General features: G+C 46.5%; 1 protein-coding gene across 1 annotated transcript in view; it reads left to right on the top strand.

Annotated features, from left to right (window-relative positions):
• The first annotated feature begins 4520 nt into the window (after window positions 1-4520).
• The window catches only part of LOC138825093 (synaptic vesicle membrane protein VAT-1 homolog-like), a 97602-nt gene continuing 75712 nt past the window's right edge, over window positions 4521-26410 (top strand). Inside the window, exons 1-2 of the mRNA XM_070019468.1 lie at window positions 4521-4829; window positions 23633-23762. Of these exons, the coding sequence (XP_069875569.1) occupies window positions 4594-4829; window positions 23633-23762 (366 nt within the window). The 5' untranslated portion in view covers window positions 4521-4593. The remainder of the gene's footprint in view (window positions 4830-23632; window positions 23763-26410) is intronic.

Genomic DNA, 26410 nt, shown 5'->3' with positions numbered 1-26410 from the left:
AGACTGATCAGAGCTGATGGATCTTCCACTTCCTTGCCTCTTGATTGGAGGAGCCTCTGAGGGGTAGGCGTGCTTCCCTGCTTCCTAGAGTTCTTCGAGGGATTTAACCCTAATGACCCAGTGATGGCCTTTGGGCAGACAACTTGCATTGATTTATTTCCCCTCCCTGTCTCAGGTCCCCAAGTCCTACTGGTGTTTCCTGAGATCACCTCACAAGTGGGATAATCAGTTGCACTCAGAGGTCTGAATTAAGAGAGCTTTGCTTGTGGCAACCCAACCTAAACCAATGTACCTCTACATGGCCAGACCGTGAGCTCCATTGGAAATGAGAACACCTTAGCCTTTCATAATATTTCATCTCTAGCACTTCACACGAGTACAAGGTCAGCATTCAAAAGGAGATGAACAAATACCCTGCTGCTGCTGTTGTGGCTGGAGTTTCTTCTTACCAGTGGGCCTGAAAGATAGAGATAGAACGTGTTTTCTCACTAGTTCTTTGCAGAGCAGTGCAGTGCTTCTAGCAGTCGTATGTTATTATCTTGTAAGTAGCAAGAATCTTTTAAGTAGAAGAATTATACGAAATCATGGAATTCTTTAATGCCAGCCGCTGATTTTTACCAGGACCTTTTATTGGCCAGAATCTCCTACTTCTTTCTATTATTCAACTTTTAAAATTCATCACCTTCCTTCTTAGCTTACCCCTGTAGCATTTTTATGCCCGAGTGATAGAGAAACCTATAAAACCACAGATATTATAGTATAAAGTTTAAGAATTCACATTCCAGAGTCAAATGCCTCCCACTTCAAATGCCAGCTCTGCTACCAACTAAGCAGGTGATCTTAGGATCAACACCGTTTATACTGAAGTTTCTCCTCTGTAGCATAGAGCTACTAGCTCCTGTGGCACAGGATTCTTTGCAGGATTAAATCATGTAATGTATTTGATAAATAATTCTAATAATATTGAAGTGGAATAATAGAATAAAGACTACTAAAGACTAGTTGAGTGCATTGATTATCGGGTAAGTGATCCCCCTCCCCTCCCCGAAAATCACTGAGGCATTTCAAATTACTTAATTATTTCTAAAACAATATTGCTTCCTACCATTACTCAAAAACCCCCTCACCTCTATTATGCAATACTCCCCTCAGGTATCCAATATCTTGAGTTCTCTCGTTCTTTCTCTCTTTCTCCCTCAATATCTCTCCCTCCTTCCCTTCTTCCCTCCCTCCTACTCTTCCTCTCCCTCCCTATTCCTGTCCTTATCCCTGTTCTCTTCCCGCTGCCCCCCCCGCCCTTCCCCCTCCCCCCTCCCCCCCCCCCCCCCCCGCCATGAACAAGTGTAAGGGGCCTTTCTTGAAGTCATTGGTAAGGTCATAGAGCTGAGCTATAATAGTAGGTAGGCTTCACCAGCAGTGGTCGCTGTTTGACATCACCCTACAATGCCAAGGAATCCATTTTATAAATTAAAAATTGATCCATTGTGTTTAATTTTAGATATGCCTCACATATAGCTCTTGCTACATGCCACCAGGAAGGATAAAACTTTGGAATAGTTAATGATAGTGCTATACGGGACTAAGCGGAAGATATTCTTCTCCAAGCAGCAAAGAGAACGGTGTGTTCCTTCTGGCTTGTTGACAATGGGCTGTCTGCCAATTATAATCTGGGGCTTATGTGCAGCCAGAAGGTTCCCTTGCAGGGTATAATTATGCAGCCTTTAGTATACCACATAAGCTACTTTCTCTTAAATGTGGTTTTTGCTGATTGTATGATAGGTTTATCTTACTAATGCCAAAGGAAAACACTCAAAACTAAGGCAAGGGATCTTGGTAGAATAGAAATACTAGAATGCCAAGAAAAAGAGCAGCTCCACAGAGTAGGATCAGTCAGAGGCAGAACTGTCCTGTAAACAAACATTCCTGTTGAACGTGGACCTGAAGTCAGTTTGTGTCTCACCACAGCTAAAAGAAACCATGTGTTGTTTTCAGCACAGTGACTCGCCTACTTAAGACTTGATTTCCTCTTTTGTCAGATGTGGACAGTAATTGTTAACTCATATGATTATTCTGAGGATCAAATTGCATAACTTACCCAACACGTGGAGAATTATAGGCATGGCCAAAACAATGAAATACATTTCACTGGATATCAGCACCCAAGACATGTCCGCTCCAAAAGTATAGCTCCTTCTCTTCTACTTGAGGTCCTGGGGATGGAACTTAAGGATCTATACTTGCTAAAAAAGCGCTCCACTACTTGAGCTGTATCTCCAGCCCCCTCTTTTTAAAAATTTAGTTATGGATCTGGTAGGATCTTGCAGTTTTTGTCTGAGGCAAACCCTCAGACCAAGATTTTCCCCAGTCTCTACCTCTGGAGTAGCATAGGTTACAGGTGTGAACCACTGTACCTGGACAAAATGACAGGTGCATATGGAGAACACCTGAAGTGTTCTCCTTGCCCAGGTAGTGGGAGGCAGGCTCAAAGTATGAGGAAGTCAACTTCCAGGATTGGTGCTTGTCCAATATGTAAAGACTTTGGTGAACTAAACTTTAGATCCTCTCTCTCTCTCTCTCTCTCTCTCTCTCTCTCTCTCTCTCTCTCTCTCTCTGTCTCTCTCTCTGTCTCTCTCTGTCTCTCTGTCTCTCTGTCTCTCTCTCTGTCTCTCTCTCTGTCTCTCTCTCTCTCTGAGTGAGACAACTCCCATGCATTATGCTTTCCTGGTAGTTGGCTTCACTGACTTCTACCACTCTATGTAGTCATTGGTTGAGATGGTGCCTCATTTTCCTCTACCCCCACCCAATTCAAGGCTGGCCTTGAATTGCCTTCTTGGATCTCTACCTCCAAGTAGCCAGGATCACAGGCTGGAGCCACCACCACTGGCTATATGAACATGTTTGAGGCACCCAAAGCCAAGGAAATGAAATTAGAGATGCGGAGGCAGAGAGAGAATGGAGGGAAACACGCACTTGTTTATGGTCTTCCCCAGGCTGGAGCTTGGAAATCCAGTTCCTCATCACCGGAATCCTATCCACCGACCACTTCACACCAGGTGGAGAACCAAGTTAACAGGCGCGCGGCATGGACCCCGGTGCTGGGGCTCAGGAAGGGTGAAGGAGGCACCCACCCTGCCGGGGCTGGCTTCTCACACTACAAAACACAACCAAGACGCTTCATGCATCTCTCTCCATCTGTCAAGTGCCCCCAAGCAAGCCCCTTCTGTTACCAGCTTTTGCATTTCCTTTCAGTGCAATAAGCTTTTCTTTTAAGGGATCTGATAGCAAAAGAAGCACACGAAGGCTAGCTGCAGTGTGTGCATGCATGTGTTTTCATGTGTGCATGTGTGTGCGCATGCATGCGTGTGTTCATGTGTGTGCATATGTGCGTGCATGCATGTGTGCATGCGTGTGCATATGTGCGTGCATGTTCATGTGTGTGCATGCGTGTGTGTTCGTGTGTGTGCACATGTGCGTGCATGCGTGTGTGTTCATGTGTGCATGTGTGTGCGCGCGTGTGTTCATGTGTGTGTTCATGTGTGTGCATGCGTGTGTGCATGCGTGTGCATATGTGCGTGCATGTTCATGTGTGTGCATGCGTGTGTGTTCATGTGCGCGCGCGTGTGCATGCATGCGTGTGCGTGTGTGTTCATGTGTGTGTATGCGTGTGTGCATGCGTGTGCATATGTGCGTGCATGTTCATGTGTGTGCATGCATGTGTGTTCATGTGTGTGCATGCGTGCGCGTGCATGCGTGTGTGTGTGTGTGTGTGTGTGTGTGCGCGCGCGCGCGTGCGCTGGGGGATGAGGTACCAAGTCTTCTGGAGTCAGAACAAGAACGAGATTCTGTTCAGGGCCCAAATGGTCGTTAAGATCACTTTCCCGGAGGCGCTGCCTGCGGTGGGCCGGGCCGCGGTCCTCTGCACGGAGGTCGTCTGGAAGGCGCATCCTAGGGCTCCTGCAGGTGCCCACTCTGCCCTGGGCTTGTATCCTAGTGCTGAGTTCCCGCGCCCGTCTCCCCGGCTCTTCCTCGCAGAACTGCCTGCTTGGGACGCAGCCCAGTTTCCCGTCTCTCCGCCGCCCCCACTCCGGCCCCCGCCCCCCCACCCGGCCCCGGGCCCCCCTCACCCCGGGCGGCGGGAGACCGCCCGGCCGCGCGTCCCGCCCGCAGCATCTCAGTCCATTTCCAGGCGCCCGCCCGCCCCGGAGCCGTAAATAACCAAAAACGGCGGCCGCGACCGAGAGGAGGCGGGAGGGCGGGGGCCGGGCGCCGCCGTGGACGGGCTTTACGTAAGAGTCCTCGGAAGGCCGAGTCTCTCAGAGCCACGACCAAGCGGGGGTCCGCAGCCCGGGTTGGAAACCCGGAGCCGGGGCTGGCTGTGGGGAGAGGAGGCGCGTAGGGCGCGGCTCTTCGGAGGCTTACGGCGCGGCCGCGGCGCCCGCCCGCCCGCCCGCCCCGGGCCGCCCGAGGCCGCCGCCGCCGCCGCCCCGCGCGCCGCCGCCGGGCGCCGCGCATTCAACAGGAGGAGCCCGCGCGGGAGGAGCTCCGATCCTCCCCACGGCAGCCCGAGCGCCCCGCACGCGGCCCGCGCGCGCCATGGCCAAGGAAGGCGTGGAGAAAGCGGAGGAGACGGAGCAGATGATCGAGAAGGAGGCGACCCCGGAGCCCGCGGAGGGCGGCGGCGGCGGCGACGGCTCGCACCGCGCCGGCGACGCGCGGGAGATGCGCGCCGTGGTGCTGGTGGGCTTCGGGGGGCTCAACAAGCTCCGGCTCGCCCGGAGGGCCATGCCCGAGCCGCAGGACGGCGAGCTCAAGATCCGCGTCAAAGCCTGGTCCAGTATCCGCGCCCCTCGGGCTCTGCGCGCTCGCCGACGCCGGGGAGGGGCGGTGGGGCGGGCCGGGGGCCCCCGATGCTGGGGACCCCCCCTCGGCCAGGCCCCCCGGCTCCCAGAGCCGCCCCCGCCCCACGACGCGGGGTGGGGGGGGCACCGGCCGGCGCCGAGGGCGGGCGCCCGGGGCCGGGGCGCCAGGGCCGGGGGGCGCCGCGGGGGTCGGGGCCGTCGGAAGCGCTCCGCAGCCCGCGCGCGGCGGGGCGAGGCTGACGCGGGGCAGGGGAGAAAAGCTACCCCGCGGTGGCGGCGGGCGCGCGGCGTGGCAGTTTCTAGGGAGTTTCGTGGGTGCCCGCTGGCTCCGGGGCCATCCCGCATCGTCACCCTTCCCGGGACCCCGCGCCCGGCTGGCGGGAGGTCTCCGCGCCCCCCCCCCCCCCGTCCAGGGAGGAAACCCGCAGCTCGGAGGAAGGGGGTGATTTCTTGAGATCACTCATCCTGCCAGTGAGTGGCCTGGCTCGTGTGTGCGTGTGCGAGTGTGTGTGCACGCGTGTGTGTGTGTGTGTATGAATGAACTCAGGGCCTGGGCACTGTCCCTGAGCTTTTTTCTCCTCCTCTTCCTCCTCCTCCTCCTCCTCCTCCTCCTCCTCCTCCTCCTCCTCCTCCTCCTCCTCCTCCTCCTCCTCCTCCTCCTCCTCCTCCTCCTCCTCCTCCTCCTCCTCTTCTTCTTCTTCTTCTTCTTCTTCTTCTTCTTCTTCTCCTTCTCCTTCTTCTCCTTTCTCCTTTCTTCCTTCCTCTTCTTCTTCCTCCTCCTCCTCCTCTCTTTCTCTTCCTCTCCCTCTTCCTCCTCTTCTTCCTCTTCCTCCTCCTTCTTGTTTCTCTCAAGGCTAGTACTCTACCGCCTGAGCCACAGCTTCACTTCTGGCTTTTGGAGGCTCATAGACTTTTCCTGCCCAGGCTGGCTTTGAACTGCCATCCTTAGAACTCAGCCTCTGAGTCACAGCTAGGATGACAGGCCCATGCCTGGTGAGACTGGGTCTTTTTCACTTCTATCTGCTGTCCTGATGGAGGCTAGGGGGAAGGGGGTAGCCTGCGGGCCCCCTCCCCCAGACACTTCCACTCATTTTCCTCCCTGTAACCAGGTGTGTGGAGAGGAACTGGGATCCAAGAGGGTTGTTTGAGCAGCAGCTCTAAGCTGGATAAAAGATGAGGCCAGGGCTACAGCCCACCCTGTCTCTTCTCTCTTTCCCAGGGCAGGGCAACCCTCATTCATCTTTGCCTGAACCCCTGCTTCTGCCTTGAAGCCTAGCTCTCTACAAGGCCCTCCATTCTCCATCTCCCCCAGCAACTCCTTCAGACCCAGTCTCAGATGGGATCCCAGACGTGTGCAGATCTCTCCGTGTATCCCCGAGGTTCTGGGAAGACCTGATGGAGAGGGTCACTGGCCCCAGCACTGGCTGTGTGGCAAAGCTTGTTAGGTGAACTGGCCGATTCCACCAAGAAAGGAGATAGCCCTTTGCATCTCTGCTGCTTCTTAAAGCAACAGCCACCTCCAGGGTTCTCATGTTAGATCAGAAATCCAGAACCGGGACCAGATCAAGAAACAAGAAAAACACAAAAGCCATCCATCCATCCCTCCTCTCTGCCCACTTCCCCACCCTGAGGGCAGAGGCCTGTTTCCTTTGCCAAGGTCAGAAGGCAGCTGGTAGAAGAAGGCAGCTGGTAGAAGCAGTGGGAGTTGAGCTCTTGTTCACGCCTTGTCTGTGTAGCTGGTGTGTCTGACTTTGAACTCATCTCTGGTACCTCTGGGGACTCCCATAAGGGAAGGTGCTTTTGCAAATCCAGGGGTTCTGAGTTCTTCTTGTTAACACTTACACAGCCAGGCGGATGGATCTCAGAAGGCAGAACTTGTATCTGTTCTCTGAACCAAATTCTTAGTGTCCAGCACCGTATACAGAGCATCAGAGTGATTGCTAAGTGAATGGATCAAGAAGAGAGGTTGCTGGGTGATTGTTGGCTCATAATTTTTCTTGCTGGTGGAAGAGTCTCTGTCTAGTGCGAGGAAAACCTTGCATTGATAACTCTCCTTTAACCACCCCATTATTTTGCAGACAGTATTATATGTATACAACTATATGTACATATACACGCAGATTACACTAATACATACCCATATTCATATGCATGCATACATGCATATAATTAATGACCCTGAGGATCAGGTTCTAGGACTTCTGTAAGAATAGATATAGAGAAGAAAATGTTTCGGTGACTTTTTCAAGAACCAGGCCTCAACTACAGTACATGAAAGTCTGTGTTCTCTGGTTTTTGCATCTTAGACTAACTGGATGCATGCACACAGGAACTAAGGCATTTTGAGACAATGAATGTCAAGGGGAAGGACAGGCAGGTTGATTCTCAGACACATACATTTCTTTAGCAGACCCCTCCCCCCAACGCACACCCTTGAATCCCTACAGATTCAGGAAGCCACCAGGCCCCAGGGAACACTTGAATGTAATATTGTCAAGGGTCCCGAATGGTTTCCCTTTTGCTAAGCTGGAAGCAGAGTTAATGAGTTTTGCAGGGGAGGCCTGGCATAGCTTGTGAAGATGGCCCACGGGTCTCTCCTCCTCCACGGGGCTGGGACTGGCTGGCCCGAGAGGCCCATTGATTGTACGTTTTAGCCTTGAGATCCAGGATGACTCATTCTGTGTTTTTATGAATCAACAAGGGCCTCTGGGATGAAGGTCTCTTTTATCTGCTCTCTATTTTTAATGAAAGCCTTTTCATCATCAAGTAGGATATGCTCTTTACTTGGAAGTGCAGCATCATATGTTTGAACTTGGGTTAGTCAGACCTGGAATGAGGGATCAGGTTGGTTACTCTATGTACTTTATGGAAATTGAAGAGAAGAAACAGAGAGAAATACTTGTTTTACTTCATTTACTCTCTCGTTCATGGACTAATGAGATGGGCGTTTTTTTTTTATAGAACCAATTGGGGCTCAAGGAGATTGCATGAATAGCCAGGAACCTTGCAAAATAGAATTAGGATTTGAATCTGCGTGTACTTCATGCTCTGCTGTTTTCCTTTTACTCCATTTTGATTTTCATTTGGGGGAAAGTCACAAGAAATATGACTTACCTCTCTGGACCCTGGCATGTATTTTTCTATCTTTTCCTTTCTGTTTTAAAAAATAGAGATCCCTTGCTGCTTTTATTGGGTAACTTGGGGGAGCATTCTTTGGCTATTCCTGGGGTAACATGGCTTTCTGTGGAAAGTACAGACATGCTTACCATGTGATAGCACATGCCTGGCTGTAAGCCTGAGCTAGTCTCTTCCTATCTACCTGATCTCACTGGTATTTCTGTTTCTCCAAGTCCCCTGGGCTGCGTTTATGCAATGCAGATGAACAGACAGTGTGATGTTGAGAGACTCAGATATAATACAGACACTCACTAGGTAGTAGTTACTGTTTCTGTGCTCTGGTCACATCTAGTCCCATATAGCATATGCTTGTTGGTGACCAGACATCTTGGGAAGCCTTTGGGTCGCACAGGGTTAGGTATAGATAGCACTCAGTGCCTCTTCAAGCATGCTAGGCAGGTACTCTACTTCTGAGATACATCGTAGAGGCCCTATAGCCTGTGTGTCCTGCCAGATCATGTAGGACTTAGGGGTCAGACTTCCTACACAAGATCCACTTGCTAACTGGGTGCTCTAGGTGTGTCTTCTTGGAGCTACAACCTGTCACAGGGGTCTTTTCTAAGTGGTCCATTGAGGGAGCATGTTCAGGACAATGAAAATAAAGGCAGCAGGCTAGGACACAGGAGAGAGCGAAGTAAGAATGTGGGCCCACCTGGCTCCCACCACTCAGTCAGTTCTGGAAGCAAGAAACAGGCCAAGCCTTTGAAGATCATTGGCTGGGCTGCTTCGAAGGCCTGGCGTCTCTGAAGAAGAGATGGCTAAGGTCAGCTCTGAATCAGGATCCGCCAACATTTTCAGCAGGTGAGGAGAAGGTGCAGATCACACTCTGTAACTGACGTGGGGTGTGTTGCCTTAAATGTCACTTCCTGGGTCTATACAATGAGGGTCATCATGGTGCCTTCTTCCTTCCTTGGTGCTGGACTGCTGTTTGCAGGTGAGATTTGCAGGGTGATGCTTAGCACACAGGTGATGGTGGATAAGTGACAGCTATTATTATCCAAACTATTGTTCTCGGTTGCCATGGAGACCCAAGATAGTTTACCATTCGAACTGGAACTCGTTTCAAAAAGTGCACTGTTGGTGATTACTCAGGGATTTCGGGAACAGACTGGAATGGGCATAAGCCAGCCAGGATGTGTGGTCCCTTCTGACTGATCAAGGCCGCGTCTGTGTCCTTGCTGCTGTCCGTCCTTTCCCATGGGCAGGTGGGGTTGGAGGGTAGCTGCAGCCCTCAGGGTTGAGCCCTAGGAAGGTATTTAAGTGACCATTAACAAGCCTTGTCTAGTTTGTGCCTCAGATTGGCTCGTGGTAGAAAGCCACTAATGGATTGGGGACATTTATTTTCCCCGAGTGATTTACAGTGAGAAGCCATATGAAACTGCTGGAAAGAGACCAATTGGTTGAAAAATAATTTCTGCCAGTCATGGCTCCATTGGCTGATCTGAAAATGGGCTGAGGGCAGGCCATACTGGAGGAAAGCCCTCAGATTGGTGGCATGCTAATGCGTCACGAGGGTAAGCTGAGGATGGGCGGAGGGGCGGGCTTTGTGAGGGGCCAGGAACCCAGTTGCCTGTATGGGTTCTCCTTGGTTGTACCCTAACAGCAGCACACCAAGATCAGTATTACGGTCGATTTCAAAGGGAAAGAAACTGATATTGAGAAGCATGTCAGCATCTCAGACTTCCAAGTGGAAGTAGAATTCCAAATCTCCCTTGCTCCTGGACTTTTTAAAATTGAGGGCCAGAGACTCCACAGTGACAAATGCATCCGAGAAAAGGAGAGAAATAGAGATGACAGACCAGGAGGCACAGTAAGGCAGACGGACCTGCAGATGGGCAGACAAGACAGGACCACGAGTGCTTCTCATTGATTTAAAATAGATCTGATAAGACTCTAAAGAGCATAATGCCATCCTGCTTGCCTCTCACCATGACCGCTGTAGCTCTGTATCTCATCTATTCCTCTAGATTGCAGGGGTATGAGAGGCTCTGGGTCTCCATCTAGAACTGATGTTGCTTTGATTATTGACCTAGAATATGCATACATAGACATCGCTCCTTAGCACCCCAGAGAATACTGGAGTTCCTTCCCATGCTTCCTTTATTTGACTGGGCATTGCCGGCCATTGCTTCATTTGTAACTTAAATACAAGATGTCTTGGAACAGCACAGCATTAAGCTGTCACTAATAAGGTTAATGGAATGAAATATGGCCAGCGCTGTGCCTTGGTGTTAATTCAAATAAGCAAATGGCGTCTGTGAGGTTAAGTGACACAGATGTTTGTAAATCTGAGAAATTGCTCTGAGAATTTCTAATACCCAAGCCAGGAGCTACCTTGACAGGCAAATTGGAACCAAGGGTTCTGAATCATCCAATTTTCAGATGAGGGTATCAGGATGACATTCTCATGAGTCAGCCCCGAACCTCATTTTGGCGATGTGAAGATGGATGTATTAGTTTAGGGATCTTTGCTTGTGTACTGAAGTGTATATTTCTCATTTGCTATATCCATACTGATGAGGTGGTGGATGGCGAGTCTGTATTTTACCCAAAACTGCAACAACAGCCATACTTGATTGCCAGTAACTTGGGAAGGAAAGCAAACCCAGAATCAGTGATTTTACTACCTTGAGAGAAAGAGAAATAGCTTTATACCCCATCTCTTGATCACTGTTTGTACTTAACTATCTTGCCCTCTGGAGAGCATGTTAATCTCATTATCAATAAAGAAACCTGTCTTTCCCTTGCTTTTTGCATCCCCTCTCCCAATATCTGTATCTCTGGATATTCTTCTCTTCACTTTTCTCATTATGCTGTTTTTTTAAAAAAGTACTAGATCCCAAAGAGTGACCCCAATAACAGAAGCTATAATTGGTCAAATTTACAATGGAGGGGGGGGGGGAAAAAGATTAAGAAATTAAAGTTTATTGTAATAATATTTTACGTGCAGTAACATTCATCCAAGTGGAAATAACTTCAGCAGAATAATGAAGTAGATTGCCGGTAGCTTAACCATGCCACTGAGGACTTTTAAATTCTCTTTAAAAAGTTGCTAATGTTGTCATAACTCTGATTACTTTTGGTAATAGGAATGTCCTAGGGGTTGAAACTGTTGGGGGTCAAAGTTATGGGATTAAAAATAGCCTGGGATCAAGAAGAAGGGAGGGAGGGAGAGAGAGAGGGAAGGAGAGAGGGAGGAAGAAAAGAAGGTAGGGAAGGAAGGAGGGGAGGAAGGGAGGGAGGGAGGGAGGCAGGAAGGCAGGAAGGCAGGAAGGCTGGCTCTTCCTGCAGATAGAAGAATCATTCAGAAAAGGTTCATTCATTCAGGCTTTAGAAAGGATACTCAATGATGATTGGTGAGCCTGACTGGTAGAGCTGCAGATGAAGATGAATGGAAATGGTCTATCCTTTGGAAAGTGCCTGTGCTTTTGCTCTTAACCCAGGCAGGCAACCATGGGTTAGAATTTTGCTTTTGCCCTTTATAACCCTTTGTGTTGCTTAGTTACATGAACCTTATTTGTTTTACTTATAAAACGGAGCCGACATCTTATAGAGCATCTGGCATATAGTAGATTCCCTCAAACAGCAGCCAGATCTCAGCTAGAGACTCATCAGAAACCAATAGCAGGTGGCTCGTGGCAGGCAAAGGGAATGATGATGCAATCTTGTAGTCAAGCACACCCCCTTCCACCTGCCGCACTGCTTTTGCATTACAAAGCCCACCCGCCGCACACCTCAGCTTTGCTTCAGAGCCTCTGTACTCCTTGAGGAGGGAAGAGGCCTAGGAGACCAGGCACAGCTCTTACCATTGGTATTTACTAGGAGAGGAAAATGGGACTCAGAGACTCAAGTGGCAACAAAGAGAAGCAATAGGTTTGGGTTCTAGACTGAACTGACCTTACTGTGGCTGTGATCTTAAGCGAATAACGTTTTCAACTCACACTGCTGGGTGTACCCACCCATTAACTGTTCTTAAGGAGATCGATGTAGTTATGAAAGCACTGACTACACCTAGCACATAGTAGGTGCACAAGAAAAGATCATTTGCCTTCCTAAGTCATTCAGGCTGCAAAAGACAGAACTGAGATTTGAATTGGTTCTGAGTATTTCTCAGAACAACATGGCTAGCAAGGAACAGAGTGCCGGCACTGGAATAAGATGGGGCCAACCTGGTAGGCAATCAGGTCAGCCCACCATTGGGTGGTGGCAGGGATTTCTCTGATAATTGAGGGTGCGCCTTGGGAGCCTTCCTTCACTATAGTTCAAAGGAATAAAAATTCAGAACTTTTGGGGTTCAACCTCAATCACAGAGCTCACCCACGCATGGAGAAATAGCACCATCACACAGCCAAGATGCAGACACTTCACCTTTCCAAGAGGCAGCCTTCTTGATCATCTCGGCATTTGTCAGAGAAGACAAAGTTCAATTAGAGGCGAGACGAGACTCTTCATAAGCGAGAGCAGCAGTCACGTAATCTCCAATTAGCCTGATTCCTCTGTATGTGATCTCATACAGGAAATCGATTGCAGTCATGGTTCCACATAAGTTGAATTTTATGATTAAAGGCCCAGGAGACAAAAACAAATGCTTCCAGTGAAAGGAACTGCTTGATCTTTGCGTGTGGTCTCTTCTTCATTAGAGCCTCCGGTCAGGTTCTGTCGTCAATCTCCCTTTGCCAGTGACCCCTGACGTTTCAGCCAAATCTCATCTCTAGCATTGTCTAGAACATTCCCAATAGCGCTTTCCCAAACAGAACTCCCTTAGCAAGCAAATGCATTGGGTCCTATTAGATTTTTTTCCCCTTTTTTGGGGGGGGGGAGTGGAGGAAGCACTGGGGCTTGAACTCAGAGCCTAGTGCTCTGTCTTGTATTTTTTGTTTTAGCTGAAAGCTGGTGGTGCTCTACCACTTGAGCCACACCTCTACTTCTTGCTTTCTATTGGTTAATTGGAGATAAGGGTCTCTCTCTGATTTGTATGCCCAGGCTGGTTTTCAAGTGGGATCCTCAGATCTCAGCCTCCTGAATAGCTAGGATTATAGTATGAGCCACTGGCTCCTGACTGGGAACTTCCTTAAGTGGCTGTGCCTTTCCCGCTCCCAGCACAATGCAGGGATGAGAAGGATTCTCTTGGAGTCGTGGCAACTGCACCCAAACTGTATAGACACGTTCTGCTCATAAAGTAGTGTGTGTTTGAAGTAAAATAGGGTGGATGCAAATCCTGGCTCTGACCATGTTAGCAACTAGCATGCCCTTTTGAAACGTCAGCTTGCTCATCTGTAACATGGGTATAATGATAGTACCTATAAAAAAGACATTCTACCTAAAATGCCTAGCAATAAGGCTGGCAAATTTAATTTTTGTTGACTGAATAAAGTCTTTGTCATATACTGTGTCTCTGATAGTCCTGAGAGATGCAAAGAGATAGCAGATTAGAAAGTTCTCAAATATTTCTGGAAGTTTTCTGAATGAGCCCAACCATTCATACTCCACATGCTTTCCTCCGAAGGGTTCAACATCCAAAGTAGCCAAGAAAGGCAGATGCTGGTGTCTTATACCTTTAATCCTAGCTACTTAGTAGGCTGAGATCATAGGATCACAGCTCAAAGCCATTCCCGGCAGGAAAATCCATTAGACTCTTATCTTCAATTAACTACCGAAAATCCAGAAGTATGGCTGTGGCTTAAGTGGTAGAGTGCCAGCCTGGAGCTAAGGAACAACCCCTGAGTTTGAGCCCTAGTACTGGCACATGAACACACATGAACACAGCAGCATGTCCTCTGCCAAGTACAAGAAGATTTATCCCCAAAGGAACACCAACGGAACTAGAGTCCCCATGTATTATGCCTCTATTATATGCCAGGACTCCTTCAAAGGAAAGACCAATCCATTCCTCTGACTCCTCCCACCTCTCATTTCATCCTTTCTAGCATCCTGATGCCTGCAGTCTCCCCGTCCCTCGCCACCTTCTCATATGCTCCTGCCACAGTGTGCCTTCAGTCTAGAGACCGAGAAAGGTGTTGGCCTTTAACTCCAGCTGCCCCACACAATTTTAGTAAGCCCCCAAAGGGAAGCCTTTGGGGAAAGGGGACCCTTTGCTCCTAATTTTCATAGATCAAGGAATAAATTTGGTCCATCCCTTTGTGAACTATAATCATCTCTGTGACCCATCCCAAGGGAACGGAGAGCTGAGGCTGACCGTATTTGGTCTCATTCTCTCCTATGTTGGCCTAGAAGAATGAGGTATCTGGAGTTATAGCTCATCAGGAACACATGGTGTGGTGTGGGGTGTGTGTGTGTGTGTGTGTGTGTGTGTGTGTGTGTGTGTGTGTGTGTGTGTGTGTGTGTGTGTGTGTGTGTGTTGAGGAAGAGTACATATTCCAAAAATGACTACAGTGCATTGGCCATAAGATAGAGATGAGAAACACACTAGTCTGATGACCATGGTAGCCTTTGAGTATAGTAGGTCCACTAAATCCCCTTAAATTACATACATATTTCCCGTTTCAAGGCTCATGGCTTTGACACCTTTTCGGCAACCTTGGAAACGCCAGGAACTTTATTATCAATCGAGTATCGGACATTGAGCATGGTGCTTGGACAGCAGTAAGTTCTTCAGTGTTTGCAAGATGAATAAATCGTGCTGACTTTCCCAGATAGCACACGTGACTTGAATCGAACCGGTGGTCCTTCAGGCAACTGTGGCTTCAAGTCCCATTCCTCCTCTTTCCTAACGCCTCCAGGCTTGCTGGTCTTTATGTGAGATCTTGGAAGAATGTTCAGGAGAATTCTGTTTGCAGGGAGTTTTACATCTCCCAAACACCATCTGTTCAACCAGGCATTTACTTGCCCTACTCTGTAATCACTACTTTCTCTAGGCTGGGAAAGTGAGGTCTCTGACTTCCCAAGATGTGCTGGAATTTTCTCCTTAGTGACATCTGGTTCCCTCAAGTGCTGGAGGCCAAGACTCTCCAAGAGAACCTGCATGCTTGCTTCTGATGACAGTCATTTCCAGAGCAGGTGCACTCAGGTATTCCTGCAATGCCAGTGGGCTCCTCCTCCACATTGTCCTCCACATAGCTGGCCTTCCCTTCCTTGGCAGGCGTCAGCTTCCCAGCCTGTGCCCTTTAACCTGCAGCTGTCAGTTGAAAGCATTTTCTAGGGGCGTTGCATAAGTGCTCAGAGACACAGTCCTCCTCTTCTGATTCCCTGTTGATTCTGACCCTTTCCCCTTGCTCAGTTCTGCAGTATGCAGAGGCCACTCGGAGGATCTCCCCATTTCTTATCCAGTCTGGGCGGTCTGACTGAATATCAGGGTATTTCCCGTCACCTGCATGGTGTCATCATTACGGTGATCACCACCCTTCCTGAGTACTTCGCACGCCACAGGCACTGTGCTGAGTGTTCTCAAGGGATCACCCTGATACCAAGGATGTCACACATGAAGAATCGGGACCAGAGAGGGAGAGGCACTTACTAAAGATTGCACAGTTAATGTGTGTGTGTGTGTGTGTGTGTGTGTGTGTGTGTGTGTGTGAGAGAGAGAGAGAGAGAGAGAGAGAGAGAGCATGCGCTGGGATTTGAGTCTGTGTGTGTCTCTCCAGGGCCTACCCCATCCTTCTTTCTGCCCCCGTCACTCAGTGGTGTGTCCTAGACACAGGTCACAGGAGCAGCGGCAGATGGGACAAGTGGAATCTAGCCTCTCTTGCATTACCGTTCTTTATCTGAGTCTACATTCTCCAATCCATCGTTCCCTTGATGGGGGGTTTGCTGTTCCCAGAACTCACAGTTGCTCTTCAGGCAAATCAATGCTCAGTCTGCAGCCCTAGTCCCAGGATCCTGGTGAACTCTGCTGAGACCTTCCGTCTCCACTCTTTGCCACAAAAACACACATGTACTGGTGTGGCTAGCCCTCTTCTACCTGAGCCACGTCTCCAGTCCTTTTGATTTTAGTTTGCTTTATAGATAGGGTCTTGCTTTTTTCCCTACAACAACTTTAGACCACAATCTTCTTAATTCCACCATCCAACTCACCGGGATTACAGGAATGCCTGGCCACAGCTGGTTTCACAATGCATCGTTTAACAGACTATCTGTTAAATTACAGACTTTCCATACCAACAACAAAGAAAGCATCCCATTTATCTGTGCTAGACTTACTTCAGTCATCTAATGGGGAGCTATTAAAACCACCATTCCTCCAATTGGTCTGAATGAATTTGCAATTGGATTTGCTTTATCTGCCTGGACCTACTCACTAAAATTGTTCTGATTGGGGAAGTCATTATGAATTCAGACTCGGCATTTTACAGCCAGAACTGGAAATGCATGATACAGGCATCATATGCCCAGACTTCCTGAAACGGCATCTTTGGGTTTGAGCACTTTCTCTGTCTGACTACAGAGAGACACAGTTGGTGCCTCTCGGACTCTTGAACATAAGCAACAGATGCCATTGTCACCTTCTTTTTTCCCCTCTTTCTTTAATGTCAGTTGTGGGGCTTTAACTCAGGGCCTGGGCACTGTCCCTAAGCCTCTTTATGCTCAAGGCTACTGCTCTACCACTTGAGCCACAGTACCACTTCCAGCTTTTGAATCATTAATTGGAGATAAGAGTCTCACAGGGACTTTTCTGCCTGAGTTGGCTTCGAACCATGATCCTCAGATCTTAGCCCTCTGAGTGGCTAGGATTACAGACGTGAGCCATCAGCATCCAGCTCTCTGTTTTTCCTTTGAGTGTCAGCCTTTCTGTGCTCAGCCAACAGCACTCATGGGAGACTTTGTGCTCTCTGGATTTCCCCCCCTCCCCGCCTACTTTTCCTAGTGGTCCCCTCTCATTTCCTTAACATAACCGGGCCTCTTCACTCTTGAATAGAGACCACAGAATTGCAAAGCAGCATCAAACCATTGGGCCCTTTAGGAAATGCTGTAAGTGCTACAGAGGAAAATGTCTCCACAATTATGCTTTTTGTTGTTGTTGTTTGCTTTTTGTTTATGCCCCTGCAGTATCTCCTGCTCCCTGCGGGCTCTCTTACTCTCTTCAAACTCTCCCACACTTTCAGACTTTCTCCTTGCTATCTCTCGCCATCTTATGTCTAGCTTTGCTCACTTTCACATTTATTGTTTTACCCTCCAGGGGTAAATCTTTGCTCTTTCCAAAGTGTATCAGTGAAGCATGTCTTTGATCTTCTTGGTTCTTTTCCTTACCATTACACCACGGTACACCTGGGAACACAAAAGGCTGCCAGGCAAGCACAGCCCAGAGATAATTTCTTTAACCAGGAGAAAGAAATGGAAAAAAAGAACTCAGATCGCTTCTAGGTATTTTCCTATTTGCATTTCCAGTGGAGGGATCATTATTTGTCAGCCTTTGATGTTTAGTGCACTCTAAGCAGTCAGTCTTGCAAGATGGGTTTCCTGCTGGGCACCTGCCACACACCTGTAATCACGGCTACTCAGGAAGCTGAGATCAAGGGGATCTCAGTTCAAGGCTAGCCCAGGCAGAAAGTTTGTGAGAGTCCATCTCAACAGGAAAAGTGGGTCATGGTGATGGGTCCCTGTCATTACAACTGGCCAGTCCAAGCAAAAAGCAAGGCCCTGTCTTTAAAAATCACCAGGTCTGAGGCAATAGTTAAATCGAAGAGTATTTGCTTAGTAAGTATGAAGTCCTGAGTTCAAACCCCAATACTGCCAAGAAAAAAAAAAAAAGATGCATTTCTAGAGTTGCTCATAATCGACAGGGAGATGTGAGGGTACCACTTCTGCTACTGTCCCGAGGTTTAGCTTAAATATCAATCTACCAACGTTTGGAGGCCAATTCTTCAGCTGTACTAACCAAGTCTACAGGAACCGCATCTTGGGTAGCACAGGGCTAGGTCATTTCCAGCATCACAGGTTGTCTTACTGGGGCATGCTCTTCTAGCCTTCATCCTCCCCTCAGCCCCTTTCTTCTATCGAGACAACTGTTTACTCAGCGTCTCCTGTGGGGAACCTGTCTCTTCTGTGGGTTTCATGGAGACACCAAGCTATGGTCATCCGAGATGTATTTAATCCATTTTATATAGAGACTGGTTGGGGCTGGAGAGATTGGAGAATGGGAACACTTAATTCCTAAGTAATGCTTTCCTTGTGAGAAGCACGGGATCCCAGGGCAATGTGTTAATCACTTCGTGCTCTCTGTGCTAGCTGTGACCCTTGTATAACTTTGTCTTGTGGGACTGTCGTCCTGTGTAGTGATTTATTTGCTGATCTCTGACCCCCTGGGAGGTGCTGAATGTCACTGCCACGGTTGTAACATTATTCTAGCCCAGTCCCAAGGCACTGGATGTCTGTTGAATTTAAATCGGATGAGATTGAGTGTTCCATGCGGCCCATGACTGCCCAGCTCTTGTCTGAAGCTGAAACCTCGGTCATCATCAAACATGGACTATAGAGATGTTAACCTTTGGAAGAACCATGGCGGGAGTGAATACCTCCAACTGCCTCCCCAGCAGTGGCTGGGCATAGATAAATAACTCTAGGTCCCCGAATCAAAAGGGCTAGTCTTGACATCAAGGGGGAGCTTGTTTGGGTTCCATTTGTACCATGCTTTTGTTTCTGCTGAAACCTGGCTGTGGATATTTATATTCTCAATATGGCTCCTTGACCATTTCATTCCATGTTGGAAATACTGCTCAGTTGTGTTTTGAATACTAATTTGGACATACGATCTGCATGCATTTCCTCTCACATACAGTAGCCCCAAAGAACTTGGACAACAGAGCTATCTGTAACTCTTCCTTCCTGCATACATTATGAAAAAGGGATGCGGGTGGTGGTGGAGAGGTAGCAGCATCACTTACTCAATAAGGAAGTAGTAGGCCATGAAAAGCATCACATGAATTACAGAATATCATATGTCCAAGATGGCTGCAGGGACTAATTGGTATATCTACAAATAGTGGTTAGAGAAAGGTAGGTGGGGTCTTCTGGAGCCAGACCGCAGGGGGACCATTGCAGTGGGAAGAAGGAAATTTGGGGCACTCACAACTTATTCTTTGCATCCTCTGACTGAACACAGGGGGTCCTTTCAAGGCCACAGTCCATTCAGGACAGACAATTCTGGCTGACAACTTAGATAAGAAGCGATTTGAGACTCGCATAAAAGGTGTCCTTGTCTTAGACATTATTTTCCTTCCAGAATAGATTATTCTTCTTCTCACAATCTTGAGACCAAATGTGTGCTTTTGAACCAACCAAGAAAAAAAAATGAAAAAAATGAAAAGGAAATGTGAACACAATTTTCGTTTTTTGATCAATCAATGCTTATTTTCTTAGGCATTTTCAAGCTATCAATTGGGATTAAGTAGCCAGAAATAAAAACTTCAGTTGTTGGGAAATGAGGGGATGAATCAAACATCTGTTTCTTTGACCTCATGTGGATTGGAGTTAAGTGCTTTGATGAACGTGTTATCTGCACTGGCAAGAGCAGAATAAGGGAAGTCACACTTTCCTTGGCTGTTTTTATTGTTTGGTCAAAGCGTCATGTTAGTCTGCTTAGTTATTCTTGGAGCTGGCAAAGGCTGGCATGGATACTGGAGTCCTTTATGTCCAGCAGACAGAAGGCTGGTGAGAGCATCCATTTGGACTCAGAAAGTGTTTTCCTGGTGTCACCTCTCCTCCAGCCTCTGTCACCTCATTCCTGCAGACACATAGACAGCCCTGACCCCTGGCCATACATCCAGCTTGCAGGCATTTGGATTGTGCATCCACCTCCCCATCTTTTCCTTATTTTCTGTTTCTCTGGTCTCCATGCCTTTCTTGATTCTTTGATTTCTTTAATTTCTCCATCACCCTTTCCCTTCTCTCTATCATGTCCTTGATGAAAGATCTTGTTCTCATTGCAGCCTTCATGCTTAGTTCTAAGACCTTCTAGATCTTTCTCCTGAAGAACTGCTAAACAAAGAGGCCCCATAAATAGTCACTGACAGTGGCAACCTCTCTGAGGTCGTGGGTTGCGGTGGGGGACACCTGGAAGTAGTGATCATACAACCTCTCTTGTGGAGATTGTTATTTTTGACCTTGGCCCTTATTTCTCACGGCTGAAGGAAGCCCTGTTCAGCCCAAGATTACACCTCAACCCTTAAACAGTGATGACGAAAACTGCTTGGGCTAGGCAGACTCTGGGGATATATGGGAGAAAACACATGTGGGAGAAAACACCATCACTATGATGATCCTGACATACATACATCCACAACATCATTGTGCTCCAGGTTCACCTCTCTGCTCCATAATTCCTGCTATGGGGAGGGGGCTAACGGCCATCGTTCACCAAGGCCAAGACCTCACACTGCTCATGGAGTACACAATACACCTGAACTCCAGGTATGAGAATACATGACCTGATATAATTTCACACACAGATTATTGTATGCTTTTGGTCTCCATGGCATCTTTCACTGTCTTCATACACACCTCTAACACAGAAATGTAACAACCTGTCTAATACTTCCACCAGCAATAGCATGATCACCACATTTCCAGAGGATACAAATCCAGGAAGGAGAGCCAGGTTTTGTTTTGTTTTTAGGGGGGGGGGGTGGCAATGAAAGATTGAAAGACTCAAGGAAGAAATGGCCAGTTGGAATGATAAGCCTAAGCTAATAAGACCACATTTAATAAGAATTATATTTAATATGAGTAAGCATTATATTTATAATACTCTGGATTAGGATCAGAAACTTCCACTGCCCTAGAGGATCACGGGAGAACCCTTTATTTTCATATCTATCTAATCAGCATCTTTTATTTTTTTTAATCCGATCTCATTCAGAAAGAAAGGAGAGAAAGAAAAGATAGAGAAAACTGAACATAGCTTAAAAGCAGTTGATTGGTCAGCTGCTCTCCAAAGCCTGGTCCCGAGCCCAGTTTTACCTGGAAACTCATTAGAAATGCAAAAATCTCTGCCCTTACCTCACACCTACTGAGTCAGGGTCAGGCTCAACAATTTATGTGAACAAGCCCTCCTTGGGAATTCTGATAACAAGCCTAAGTTTGCCAGCTTCTGTAATAGTAGATAAAATATTCTTTAAAGGGAAACATCATTCAGAAGTTGGGATGGCATTGAAAATGAAGAGAAAAGGAGGACAGTAGATTTGGAGAGAGCGTCCAGTCTGCCAACACAAAGCAAGACACATAACCAGTCTGTATGCTGTACTAGGCCTCAAGACCCATATAGCTCAACTTCATGCTGAAATTTCAGGATAGATTCATCTGTCTTCATAAAGAAGTAACTATGGCTATAGGCTATACTACTTTTGGGCCACATACCAGAAGGGAGATACACACACACACACACACACAAACATATGTATAATGTAATATATCCATATCACATTATGAATATCATTATATGCACATATAGCTGATATAGATATATAGGGCTGAATTCAACTCTAAAGAAGATGCAATTATGTCATTGCAGGAAAACAAATGGAATTGGAGATTATTATGTTAAGTAAAATAAGCAGACTTAGCAAGACCACAACTTGGCAGAATCACTGATTGCCTTTTTGATGAAACAGGAAGCTACAGTCTGTTAGATAGTCAGTCCTAGCTCTTCTCCACTTCCTGTCCCCAGGCCCAGCTCAGGCTGGATGGTGTCTGACAGTTAATCAGCTCTAGAATGAAGGCTTTCTTCTCCAGGGGATCTTCTGCATTTGCAGAACTGTCCAGTAATTTCTTCTGACATTTCTTCATCAGGGTCTTAGGAAATCATAAGTTTTCACACAAAGGGAAACACAGTGAGCTAAACTATGCTTGGAATGCATTAGAGTGTTTGTTTGAGAATGTAGAAATTCCTTTTATTGTTAGACAGTGAAGCTTTGTTCTTCGATTGTGTTGTAAAATGGACCGTTTCATAGAAGCGAAATTTATGGACTGCTGAAGTTTCCCTGAGTCAGCTCTATAGCTGTCTTTAATCCTTTTCCAATGAGTCTTCCCAAAATGCTTCACATACTTGCCTTTGTAACTGGAGCTGTGCACTTGAAGACTAACCTTATTGAATATTCTCTATATCTTGTTTAATTGCTTTATTTATTTGCACAGCAAGCCCATTAGGTAGGCACTACCTAATCCCTGCTTTTTTAGATGAGGACCTTGGAGCTTGGAGAATCTATTACACCTTCCCCAGGTCACACAGGTAAACGTGGTAGACTGGAGAATTTGCTCAAACAGGAGACATAAATTTTGAATATCCTTGATTAATTTATTCCTTCACTCAGCAGATGTTACTTGGGTACCTAACCTATTTGTAGTACTTGGGATCTATTGCATGCTCAGGATCTCTGGAAGCAAAGAAATGTAAGCTGCCTTCAAGGTGGGGGGAGGTTAGAGTAGCAAGTTTAAGAGCTATAACCATCTGGGCAATATGGTCAGGACACCTTGAGAAGTTGGTTAAGTTTTGAGCCCATCTTTCAAAGGAAGGCATCCCTTTTTGTTCTCATGCATTCTTTGTGGATACGGCTGATGAGCTAGACTGGGGACTGCAGGCAGAATTAGATGCTTCCTTGATCCCAAAGAGAAGAAATTGGCAAGATGTGATTAAAAGTTCAACCCAGGGGATAATACAGCCAGGGGATAATGGCTCATGGGTTGGACTGGGAAGTTTGAGTTCTGCAATGTGAGTCTTTCTTAGATGGTGGTTGATAAAACCAAGAAGCACATTACAATCACACTCTTCGGGAGGCAAAATACACGCTCCATGGGATGTGTTCTATTAGTAAGTGGGTATTTAATGCAACTCCCAAGGGCACTTTGGGGAAATGGTGCATTAGAAGCAAGTAGATGCCTTCCCGTGGTGATGACTTAGGTATATTTTCATAGCATTCTTTAAAGTCATGTGTTAAGAGAATATATCCAGTAACTTCCTTTATCCAGAGATAATTTAGATCCAGCGTTCGTTCCCATATCCATCAGACCAGGGCTTTGATGTCTCTTTTGGAGCTCCCCTCCTCCTGCAGGTTATAATACAGTCTCTTGATGGCTCCCATTCATCCTTTTGGGTGTTGTCTGTGCGCAAGGTGCTGGCATAAATGAGCGTGATGATGGAGGGGAAGTGGTTGGCTGTTTTGAGATCTTTTCAATTAGGTCTCCTTTCTCCTTCTTGTAGTTTGGCTGGAGGCCATGGTGTCTGGCTGCTTTCCATGTGTCTGTTTGTACCTCTTCCTGGCATTTATATATATATATATTTTTTTCATACCCTTGATTAAGTACTAGATTGTCTAATGATTAGGCTAGTCAATATGTGTTTCCAGAGAGAGTAAACAGGCTCCAAGAGAGGACAAAAGGGCTCAGTTTCGAATTAAAGTGAAAACTGCCACTATTTTCGCTGCCAGAAGTCCATTATTTATCTGCCTAGAAGTAATTGAATTTTGTTTTTATTGATGACATCTAGCTAAGTGGCCTTACTATTAGAGACACTAAGCCAGAAAGAAATTTTAAAAAAAGAAGAAAAACAAAGGAAGGGAAGAAAAGAATGGAAGACAAGAAAAGGGAAGGAAAGAAAACCAGGTCGGTGCTCTGTTTGCATCTCATTTTGAATTTCTCTCTTTTCACAGTGGATTGAACTTCATTGACCTGATGGTACGACAAGGAAATATCGACAACCCTCCCAAGACTCCCCTGGTGCCAGGATTTGAATGTTCTGGAATTGTTGAAGCTCTGGGGGACAGTGTGAAAGGCTATGAGGTAAGGTTTTGATTCTGACTTCAAGAGTGATACTCATCTAGAATCCATTGAGATGATGAAAGACTACACCAAAACACATCTGAAACATGTATTACTATTTTATGGGTGACATTTGTTAATGGTAGGCTTTCTTCAGAAGTCTCATAACTCTCTTCTGTACAGTCAGGCTGGAGACGGAATCCAGGCAGGAGTCAGCTGAGCAGTTCTGTTGCTTTGATCAGTTGCAGTGCAGGATGAGAATCTTTCTCCAGAGGCCCAACAGTAAAGAAATGATTTGGGCTCATCTGCTCCGGGCTGGGTATATTTTTTTTAGTAGACTCAAATAATGAGATGAACTGTCAGAGTGGTTAAAAAAACTTCATTTCTTTTGCTGTATTTACACTAGAGGCTATCAGTTCCTCTGTTAAGGGGGTGTCTTCCTGATTTTTTTAAAATTAGCATCTATTAATTGGACAGAGGGGTTGTATTGTAATATTTGCATACATGCATACAATATACTGGAGTCAAATTCATACCCTCTGTTGTCTATGATTTGGGGAAGAAGAGGAGGCCAATGCTATACCCCCGTTAGCACCTGGTTGAAATCCTTGCTTTGAAGATGAGATCCTGACATTCATCCCTTGGCCTCCCAGGGTCTGGACTCTGCCAGGGGCACAGTCTCTCTCCGTTCCCTCCATGTCTTCATTAGTCAGCTGTTCATTCGGCTTCCTGAAGTATAGTGCGTCTGCACTCAGCTTAGTCATTAATCTGTGAGGTTAGGAAGAAGCCAGTTCTGTTTAGGTGTTAACACATATTGCTCATTCCTCATTTTCATGCACCATGTAATTGCATATTGCATACACATTAGGTCTTCACAAGGATCTTTTGTTAATATTACACTCACTTTTAGTGGTGAGAAATCTTAGAGTCCAATTAAGAGTTCCCCTGATGTACATTTGCATATAATTACATGTTTCTGCTGTGTGTGTGTGTGTGTAAAATGTTGGAGGATTGAACAAGACACTCTACCACTGAACTATACTAGCCCTTCTTTATTCTGAGACATAGTCTTGATAAATTGCTTAGGCTGGTCTTGAACTTGTGGTTCTTCTGCTTTAGTCTCCTGACTACTAGAATATAGGGGTTTAATATCCCACCTGGCTTCTTTTGGAATGTTTTGTGCTTCTTTGGTTATATTTATGTCCACTGTAATGAATCAGTTGTTTGTATCTGAAGTCACACACCAGATTCTGTCGCTCAGTGGCCTTTGGCAAGTACTTTGTCTCTCTTTGCCTCAGTTTAAATGTCTGTAGAAACTCAGTGATTCATCTGTACTGTGGGAAAAGAATAGAACCCATTCAAAGAATTTTTGCTTGTTTTTGTTTAGGTAGGGTAAAACATAATTACTAAGCCACAAAGAAAATGATACAAGCTTTGTGCTAGTGAGGTTTATCTGAGATGTGATTATTGCTAATTATCAATTGCTAATTGATAATTGCTAGGCAGGGTGGTTCATGCCTATCATCCTGACTACTCAGGAAGCTGAGATTGGAAAGATCATTGTTCAAAGACGCCTGGACAAAATGTTCACAAGACTCCCATCCTAACCAATGAAAAGTTGCGTATGGTCGCACATGCCACTCTCCCAGAAGAAATCATAAATAGGATTACAGTCCACCTGGCTTAGGCAAAAATTGAGACCTTATTTGAAATACAGCGAAAGCAGAAACAGCTGGAGACACAACTTTAAGTGGTAGAGTGGCCACCTAACAATTACAGGCTTAAGTTCAAACCCTCATACCTCAAAAGTAAATAAGTAAATAAATAAATGAAATCAATGATAAGAAAATGTGCCTAAGCTTACGTATGCAAGATATGAGTCTTTGAAGAAATCATTCTGACCCCAGGAATTTGGGTTTTTGCATTCAAGTCTTCATAGAAGCAACTGACATATCAAATAGTGCCAGAATGATTTCATATAACTAATACTTGGCAACTCATGCAAGCTATTAATATTTATTCACTTATTTGTATTCATTGTGTCATTTGTATTCATTGTGTCATTGTTAATGATGATAGATTGTGGGGGGTGAAACCCCAGGATTCTGAAGAGAAGAGTCTTCCTCTCTTCCCCCACCCATACACAGTGTTTAGCTATTTCAGCTCCTGATAAAAGAAACTCAGTGTCCACATTTGAAGATGACGTGAAATCCTTAGGGAAATGGCTGCCATGTAAAACGTTTCTCATAAATGCTAGCTGCTGCTCCTCTCACCGGTGGCACTCTTTCCATTTCTCCCTATGCCTAGTCCTTTTTATGTAGACTTCCACTCTTGGGGTTTTATTTGGTTTTTCTTTGAGTTAGGGTTCTCTCTATTATAGCCAAAGCTGACTTCCAACTTGAGATCTACTGCTTCAGCCTCCCGTGTGCTTGGGGAGGGAAGGAAGGCAAGTGGGAACAGAAGCCCCAGATAACACAATGTGTGCGTGCGTGCGTGCGTGCGTGCGTGTGTGTGTGTGCGCGCGCGCGTACACCTGCCAGTCCCAGAGCTTGTTATTGAGCTATCCCTGACCATTTTTACTCAAGGTTAACACTCTCCTGAGCCACAGCTCCACTTCTGGCTTTCTGATGGCTAATTGGAAAGAAGAATCTCATGGACTTTCCTGCCCA

This window comes from Dipodomys merriami, unplaced genomic scaffold (assembly GCF_024711535.1).
Source record: "Dipodomys merriami isolate MVZ:Mamm:240054 unplaced genomic scaffold, mDipMer1.0.p SCAF_134, whole genome shotgun sequence".
Classification (NCBI taxonomy): domain Eukaryota; kingdom Metazoa; phylum Chordata; class Mammalia; order Rodentia; family Heteromyidae; genus Dipodomys; species Dipodomys merriami.
Note: the sequence above shows the minus strand (reverse complement) of the source record. Positions and strands in the feature narration are given on the sequence as shown.